This window comes from Coturnix japonica, chromosome 1 (genome assembly GCF_001577835.2).
Source record: "Coturnix japonica isolate 7356 chromosome 1, Coturnix japonica 2.1, whole genome shotgun sequence".
NCBI classification, from domain to species: domain Eukaryota; kingdom Metazoa; phylum Chordata; class Aves; order Galliformes; family Phasianidae; genus Coturnix; species Coturnix japonica.
This window is the reverse complement of record NC_029516.1, coordinates 120,596,585-120,605,742: the sequence shown is the minus strand read 5'-3', so window position 1 is coordinate 120,605,742 and position 9,158 is coordinate 120,596,585. Positions and strand designations below refer to the sequence as shown.

The window sequence follows — 9,158 nt, the reverse complement described above, 5'->3', positions numbered from 1 at the left end:
AAGCTTCAATTTTTACTCTTTCCCAAGAATTCTGCTTTTCTGGCCATCAGTAAAGACAGAGCTAATGCTTCCAAAGGGTGTTCATACATGTCAAAGTAGCATTTTCCTCAAGTACTTCTATCAGTACCTGAAAGGCTGGGGAGGGACTTTTTATAAGGTCATGTAGCAACAGGATGAAGGGAAATGGCTTTAAACTGGAAGAGGGTAGATTTACACTAGATATTAGGAAGGTATACTTTTCTGTGATGATGGTGAGAAGAAAAGAAGGTTATCAGGAAGAAAAGGAGGTTATCAGGAGTTGTCAGCATGGGTTTACCAAGTGGAGGTCATGTGTGACCAACCTGGTAGCCTTCTATAACACTGTTGCTGGCTGGGTGGATGGGGAGAGAGCGGTAGATGTTGTCTACCTTGATTTCAGCAAGGCTTTTGATACTGTCTCCCACAATATCCTTATAAAAAAGCTGAGGAAGCATGGGATAGATGAGTAGACAGTAAGATGGGTTGAGAACTGGTTGACTGGCAGAGCACAGAGGGTTGTTACTGGTGGTGCAGAGTCCAGTTGGAGACCTGTAACTAGCAGTGTTCCCCAGGGGTTGGTGCTGGGTCTGGTCTTGTTCAACATCTTCATCAATGACCTTGACGAGGGGATAGTGGCCACCCTCAGCAAGTTTGCTGATGATACGAAGTTGGGGGGATTGGCTGACACACCTGAAGGATGTGCTGCCATTCAGTGAGACCTGGACAGGCTGGAAAGCTGGGCAATAAGAAACTGGATGAGCTTTAACAAAAGCAAGTGTAGAGTCTTGCGCCTAGGGAGGAATAATTGCATGCACCAGTACAGGTTGGGGGATGACCTGCTGGAGAGGAGCTCTGCGAAGAGGGACCTGGGTGTCCTGGTGGACAACAGGTTGGCCATGAGCCAGAAGTGTGCCCTCATGGCCAAAAAGGCCAATGGCATACTGGGGTGCATTAAAAAGAGCACGGCCAGCAGGCCGAGGGATGTGTCCTCCGCGTCTACTCTGCCCCGGTGAGGCCTCATCTGGAGTACTGTGTCCAGTTCTGGGCTCCCCAGTACAGAAAGGACAGGGATCTCTTGGAAAGAGTCCAGCAGAGGGCCACAAAGATGGTGAAGGGCCTGGAGCATCTCCCCTATGAAGAAAGGCTAAGTGAACTGGGTCTGTTTAGCCTTGGGAAAAGAAGACTGAGAGGGGACCTGATCCAGGTCTGAGGTCCATATCTGAGTTGTAGTGGACAAAGGTTCGAGGCCAGGCTCTTTTCAGCAGTGTGTGGAGACAGGACAAGGGGAAACAGCCAGAAACTGGAGCATAGGAAGTTCCGCATGAATGTGCACAAGAACTTTATGGTGAGGGTGACGGAGCACTGGAACAGGCAGCTCAGAAAGGTTGTGAAGTCTCCTCCTCTGGAGATATTCAAGACCCGCCTGAACATCTACCTGTGTGACCTGTTGTAGGGAACCTGCTTTGGCAGGGGGGTTGGACTCGATGATCTCTGGAGATCCCTTCCAACCACTATGATTCTGTGATTCTGCGATCCTAAGACACTGAAACAGGTTGCCCAGTGAGGCTGTGGATGTCCCCTTCCTGGAAGCATTCAAAGTCAGGCTGGATAGGGCTGTGAGCAACCTGGCCTAGAGGGTGGTACCCCTGCCTATAGCAGGGGGTTAGAATTAGGTGATCTTAAAGGTCCCTCCCGATCCAAACCACTCTATGATTCTACAATTCCAAGAAAATTACAATTCCTTTAATCAGTTAATAATCAGAAGATTGTGTTGCCATTCAGAGGAATCTCAACAGGCTGGAGAAATGGGCTAACAGGAACCTCATGAAGTTCAACAAAGGGAAATGTGAAGTCCTTCATATGGGGAGAAATCCCCCAGGAACCAGCACATACTGGAGGCTACCCAAGAAATCAGCTCTGCGAGGAAGGACCTTGGGGTCCTGGTGGGCAACATGCTGAGGGAGATGAATCTTACTTTATTCAGCACTGGTGAGACAAATCTGGGGTGGGACGTCCTAGTATAGCAGAGACATGGATTTACTGGAGCAAGTCCAGCTCAGGACCACCAAGATTATTAGGATAGTGGAAGTCTCTCACATGAAGGCAGGCTGAGAGAGCTGGGACTGGAGAAGATGAACAGTAGTGAGGCAGATCCTACCAGCGTGCAAATGTATACCACTGATGTGAGAGAATAAAGAAGAGGGAGCCAGATCCTTCACAGCAGTGCCCCCTGACAGGACAAGATACAAGGGGCCTACATTGTGAGATTCCATCTGAACACAAGAAAACTTTTTTTTCCTCTATTTTTTCTTTTTTTTTTCCTTTTAACAGAGAAGTTGATCAAACACTACGGACAAACTGTTGTGGGTCACCATTGTTTGAGCAAGGAGGCTGAATTAAATGTTCTCAAGTGGTGTCTTCCAACTTAAGTGTTGCAGTCAGTACATAAAATGTCATATTTTATTTGTTTTATAGGTTTCTACTTTCAGAACTGTTTAAAAAACCTCATTAACATGCACATAAATTTGACTTTCACAGCCATTTGTACAAAAAAAAACAAAAAACCCACAACAATATTACTTGTGTGAAAAATTAAATTACAGAATAAGACTTTCTATTGTCACCAATTAACTTACCTGCAATAATTAAAGAAAGAAAAGCTGTTGTGATCTTACAGGAAAATATTCTTGCTGTCATGTTTCCCTACAGAAAAGGAAATAAACCCTTAAATTAGTGGTTTCCAAGATAAACTTCTATAACTGAAAACCAACACGTGCATTACAGTTTCTATTACCAATCTGGAGTCTTTTATAAGCTTTACTTTTCTTACACAAGGTTTTCAACATGTGTTATATGCCTGTAGCATAGTAAAAGGAACTATCTGCCTTACAGGAAAACGAAACCACCTCCAGGACTAAAAAGTAATAATTACAGGGCCATCCCACAACAAAATGTATTTTCCTAGAACTGGAAGACTAACTTCTGACTGAACATAAAGGGGAAACATAGGTAAGAACGTCTGTGCCAACAAGATCAGAGGCCCCTCTTAAAGCAGTGTTTTGTTTCAAGTTGTGGCCAACAGCAGATGTCTTGAGAACAAAAGAACAAGGATATACAGACATCCTTATCAGTCTCCCTCACTTCATCAATTTATGACATTACAGTTAGTTTCTCAATAGCTGGTGGCCCTCAGTAGATTCCCTCGCAGCACCCTCTGAACTCATAGAAACATCCTTTGGCAAAGAGCCCTTAAGTTCATATACTGACACAGAAAACACAGGAATTGCCTTCACTTATTCTGAGCATTTTACCTGCTCATCTCCCCTGACAGCCCCCATTTATTGTACTTGATGAACAAAGCAAAAAAAAAAGAGTGAATATTTCCTATTGTGCACATCACGCACTTGGGATTTTGTACATCTCCAGTACACTCCTCTCCAGCTCTTGTTTCCCCAGGCTTATCAATTCTCTGTAACTGACCCTTAGATGGAATCTGATTTCACACTTGTGATCATCTTTAGCACTCTCTTCTGTATCTCCTTAGAGACCAGCAGAAGCCACCTGGATATGGGCCTAGACACCCTAATGTGGGCAGCCCTGATGAAGCAGAGTTTGGACAAGGTGCCCTCCAGAACTCCCTCCCCACCTCAACTATTTCCAGTTCTCCAGGTACGCTATGGCTTGTCTGAGAGGAGGAAGGGAGACCAGAAATGACATCCAGTCATCAAAATATATGTGCACTACAGATCAATAAAGTGAATACATGATGTATTCTATACTACTTCCTAATAATTTATCAACACTTTTGCTATTTCCATTTTCACAACAGTTTCTACACAGCTACCTGCTGCAGATACCTACTTTTTTACACAACTATAAAAGCAGAAATGCAGTCATTCACACTGAAGAACAATCTGGATAATCCAATCCTGTTAAAAGTCTTTATCTTATCACCAGCTTATGCAAAAGCTAAAGATGACACTTCCAGCTGCCCTGTCTTTCTTCACCAAATTGACTTGGGAGCATGCCATGCATTGAGTCATACTCACTGCCTCTTGCAGTGCCTGCTTTCCTCCTTCCCCTTCTTTTCCCTACCTCCTTGTTGCAAATTTCTGCTCTAATTACCAGGCACGTCATTTCTTGCACAGCTCATAAGGAGGAGTGTCTTCCCTCAAAAGAATGCTGAACCTAACAATAAACACATAGAGGTCCTAATCACTAGAGGGAGTTTATGTGTGTTTGTACAAAGGCTTCAACTTTCTTCATGAATTGCAATGAACAGACTAATTCTTAAGTTTTCTATACCTAAATTTTAAAGATGATGACAATACTTCAGTGGAAACAGATGTGAGAGAAAACAGGACTGAATGAACTTTAGTAATGACCAGGTATTGTCTTAATAACTTTTGCATGATCAGCACTTCCTAAGTTCTGTTTATTACAGTGTTTCTTTGTCATGTGTTCTCAAATTCTTTCCCAAGCAGTTTTTTGCCGCTACGAATAGATGAATACATGTCTTTGCATAACTCATGACGAAAAACTTTGAATGACTGCAAACTCAAATGCAAATGTTTTGCTTACCACATTCTGCCATGACATAGATTTCTTCTTTTTCCCAGCCATTTTGTCCACATCTTGATCTTGCAATTGAACTGCAGAGCTTTACCACTCAGGACCGCAACCAGTTGGTGTTATCTTTGCCCATATTTTCTAGAGGGGAAAAAACTCCTTGTATCTGAGGCCATGTCCACAAAGTTTCAGCCTGGAAGAAAATAATCTCGTCAACTGAGGGAAAGAGAGGTGAACAAAGAGAGTGAAATAAAGGTTTTTGCTGATATGTGCAACTGAATTACAATGGCAGCATCCATGACAGCACATGTAAGGCAAAATTTTCATAAAAATCTGAGACTAAGTTAGTACAATCAGCTATTCCTCTGCTGTTTAGTCCTTTCAAAGTCGATTTGGTCAATTAAAAAGGGAGAAAAAATGAAACAAGACACCTAGCCTCGTCAGAACTTTGGCTCACAGGAATTACTGCACACCTAAGATACTTTGACTGCCTTATTCAATCACATGGATGGATTAAAATGCGCAACAGTCCACAACCTCCCTGGGCAGCCTTTTCCAGTGCTCCATCACACTTACCACGAAGAAGTTCTTATGCACATTTGTGTGGAATTTGCCATGCTTCAGTTTGTGGTTGCTTCCCCTTTCCCTATCACCACACATGGCTGGAAAGAGTCTGGCCTCATCCCTTTGCTTCCCTCACCTTAGGTATTTATAGACATTGATCAGATCCCCACTGAGTCTTCTATTCTCAAGGCAAAATATACCCAGGTTACTCAGCCTTTCCTCACGTGGGAGATGCTCTAGCCCCTTTATCATCTTTGTGGCCCTCCACTGGACTCTCTCCAGGAGATCTCTGTCTTTTTTGTACTGGGGAGCCCAGAATTGGACACAGTACTCTACGTGAGGCCTGACCAGTAGAGAACTAACAGATATTTCTTTTACATAAATCATCAAATACATATACCTTAACCGCTCCTACTGACTGCAAGGTATGCTATGAGTCATCATGAGAGCTTTATCAAGCCTCTCCCCTCTGATACAGGTAAAATGGTTGTGACAAACACTTGCGTTCCTTCCCCACTGTAGCACACACACACACACACACACACACACACACGTACAAGAGCTGTGTCTGCACACACATACGGGGCCACTTACAAAAGCGAGGGCCTCACCCCCATCTATTTTTAGCCATTATTCTATGAACCACCGACTCCCTTTTAGGACATGCGGGTCCCAGTTCAGGACGGCAGCCCCCTCCCTCCCAGTGCAGGGACGGACTCCCACCACAAAAAAGCCCCTCGGCCACGGGCCGTCCTTGCCGGGGGAAGTCCCACCGCTGCCTACCTGTCGCTGGGCTCCCAGCCCGGCCGTGTACGGCTGACGGAGGCGGAGAGGCTCCGTGTCGTGGCAGCAGTAATCGGCGAAGCCTCCCGCACCCTGCCTAAGCTGCTGAGGCGGCCTCACGTCAGCGCTGGGCTTCCCTCCCCTTTTCCCCTCCCGGCGTGTGGTTGCTTTAGCTGCAATCGCAACAGGCAGTCACTCGTTGGTTTGCTTTTCTTATTTATTTATTTATTTATTTATTTATTTATTTATTTATTTATTTATTTTCCCCTTTTATTTATTTATTTCTTTATTCGGAGCTTAACTAAGCTTGTTGCTGCCCTGGTAGCACTGCACCAGTGTTCCTCGGTTCACTGCTTCACTCACATACCACTGCTGTGAACAGAATTACACAGGGTCATTCTAATGCCGTGTTGTTACTGACTGACTGACCCCAAAACACACAGCAAGGCATAGCAAAGGTTCCTCCCAAAGCAAGCAGAAATCTGGGCTCTGTGGAACTGCCAAGACAGGTTCTCATCCTTGCTAAAAGTACAGTGTAAGCACGTTTGCTAAGCCAGCTACAAAGTTCTCTATGGAGAATAATCTTGTGCTGCCCCTCCCTCCCTGTTTTTCTGGTACTAAATTGCATTTACCAAATATAATCTAACCTGCCATCCTGCTCACCACATGATAACCACAGATAAGAGTTTACGCCCTGCTATGCCTGCACATGTCCTCCACCAAAGCAAGGGATGTGGTGATAGCTGGAGGCACACTGTGACATACACTGGATCAGTAGGCTGAAGCCAACTGTATTTTAACAGTGATAGAATGAGAAGGAATGGCCCCAAGTTGCTTCAGAGGAGGTTCAGGCTGGTTGTTAGGAGAATTTCCTTCTTAGAAAGAGCAGTGAGGCACTGGCACAGGTTGCCCAGGGAGGTAGTAGCATCGCTGTCCCTTGAGATGCTCAAGAACGTGGCACTGAGAGACGTAGTTAGTGGGCACAATAGGAATGGGCTGATAGTTAGACAAGATGATCTGAGAGGCCTTTTCCAGCCTTAATGATTCTGTGATGCACATTAGAGGTTCTCCTGTATGAGGTACTCCTTTTTCTCATATCTTCACTGTAACACCAAGAATAGAAAAATTAAATAAATAAATAAATAAATAAATTTGGTAAAAAAATATGTTAAACTTATCAGAATAATAGGTAAAATGAGAAATATTCAGTCATTCAACTTTTCAGGGACTGATATGAATCAGTATTCTGCTAAACTTCATTAGTAGTTAATCTGGAGGAACATCCATTCATGAGACAGCAAAGTCTGGGCATATGTTGTTCCTGAAATATAGAACACAGCTGATAAAAGATAAAACTGGCAGGGAATACCAGAGAAGTCCATTAGCTGACACTGAGTGATGTACACATTGGTTGTAGTCACCAGGAGTACTTCCCAGCAGACCAAGAACAAGTATGGGTGGGAAGGAAGCTGCCTAACAGTAACGTTGGGTGGACACCATGTCCTGAACACTAGCTGATTTACCCTGCAAAAATCAAGGTGATGCTTACTTGTATAGACCTAACCTAGGGTACTAGCACAAACCACTCTTGACCTGTGGGGCTTTTTTGGGTGGGGGAAGGTTTCTTTTACTTTGTTTTGGAACAAGTGGTACTGGCAAGCAAATGTAATTGCTACTTTTTAAAAGGAAATTATAGAATTCTATAGACTTGTGTGTTATCTGGTGCTAGTAAATGAAAAGAGACTGTAGTCACACAACGTCTCTGAGGCACCCAGAAGTGTTTTTAGCTACATAGTTTGTAGCCAATTGTAGTCAACTATCTCTTTCTCAAAAGAAACTGAGCAGAGTAAATCTAAAGCTAGCATAATTTTAAAGCCCTTAATGTATATTTTTTCTGCAACTTTAACCTTTGCTAAAGACATTCAGAATATCCTTACACACATACTATACAACTTGCTGAGTCTACAGGAAAATACATCACAGAATGTTATTGCATGTAGTTATCTAGATACCATTAAAGCTAAAGGAAACAGGCTTTCTTAATATTGCTCATCCAAAGTCAGCTTACTAAGAATGTCAAGGCTGTCTAAATTTTCTTTCATTGCTGAGAATGTATAATTCTGTTTTAATGAACAATTCCACTTTTGGTTTTAACAGTGAGCAACTGGTTTCAGCGTTTACATCCATTTTGTAGGAATATTTCTGAACCAACGGTGTGCTAATTTAAACATCTTGCAGTTACAAATTATTCACTAGTAGAGCATAGGAAGTCATTTGTACTTCTGTTAAGTACATATCTAGTTTCTAACAAAAGAGCTGGGGCTTTCTTTTATAGCCAAATCTGTCCTTTTCTTCCCCCTCACAGAAAATCATTTATTGAGTTTCATCCTTTAACAAATTGTGAAGCTTGAAACTCACCTTGAGAAATCTGTTATGGCAACAAATATTTCAGAGTCAAGACTTGGAACTAACGAGACCCATTTTCAGGATCACAACCATGAGAAGTGACAAAAATAAGGCAGAGCTCAGATTCAAGGTAAATCAAAACATTGAATAAGACATTGTTTAGCTCTAAAAATGCCCAGTTAAATAGGTCTTCAGTGCAATCAGAATGAAAAAAGAATTACGTGTGGCCCCAAAGATCATTTCTACTGTTAAGTGACAGTGGGTCACTGTACTGTTAAGTGACTTGTGGGTGCTGCCTGAATGTTTCTCCATTGCAATCAGTGTGGTAGGGTTATCCTGCTGCCATGAGATCCTTGTAGTACATCCAGCAGCTGAACAGTACAAGCAGCACAGCTCAGCCCTGTACCTACTCTCACCAGGTATTACGGGGATCACCAACTCCATCACACACACGTTTCTTAGCACCCTAACACCCTGTAGGGTCTTAGCACACCTTCGGCTGAATTAACGTGTGCTGTCCCAGCCAATATGATAACCACTTTGTGAAGACTTTTCACAGGAGGAGGACTACTAGAATACTAAGGAAAATGGAAAGTCTCAGCTAGCAATTAATATGTTTATGTTACATATTTCCAAGTTTCAAAATAAACAAATAATAATAAAATCAAATGAGATTCCCAAACAGGATGAGAAACTTAACTCTTTCATCAGGATGCAACATGTTAAATCACCGTGCTGCTCCCAGTATGTGATGCTACAGGCTTGGAGTTGATCGAGTCTCACTTCCCTGCAAGGAAAGCACAGGACATGGCAAAGCC

The 9,158-nt window shown here is 43.1% G+C and overlaps 1 protein-coding gene across 5 annotated transcripts in view; it reads right to left on the bottom strand.

The window, feature by feature from the left end:
- The window catches only part of LOC107306797 (interleukin-1 receptor type 1-like), a 20,312-nt gene that overhangs the window by 8,710 nt on the left and 2,444 nt on the right, over positions 1-9,158 (bottom strand). For 2 of the 5 annotated variants that reach the window (XM_015850162.1, XM_015850148.2), the window contains exons 2-5: positions 9,041-9,127; positions 5,935-7,037; positions 4,600-4,780; positions 2,655-2,721 (exon numbers count right to left, since the gene is read on the bottom strand). In XM_015850162.1, the coding sequence (XP_015705648.1) occupies positions 2,655-2,721; positions 4,600-4,641 (109 nt within the window). In that variant the 5' untranslated portion in view covers positions 4,642-4,780; positions 5,935-7,037; positions 9,041-9,127. Of the gene's footprint in view, positions 638-2,654; positions 2,722-4,599; positions 4,781-5,934; positions 7,038-9,040; positions 9,128-9,158 lie in introns of those variants that run through there. The other 3 variants (XM_015850169.1, XM_015850155.2, XM_015850186.2) reach the window with 2 other exon arrangements.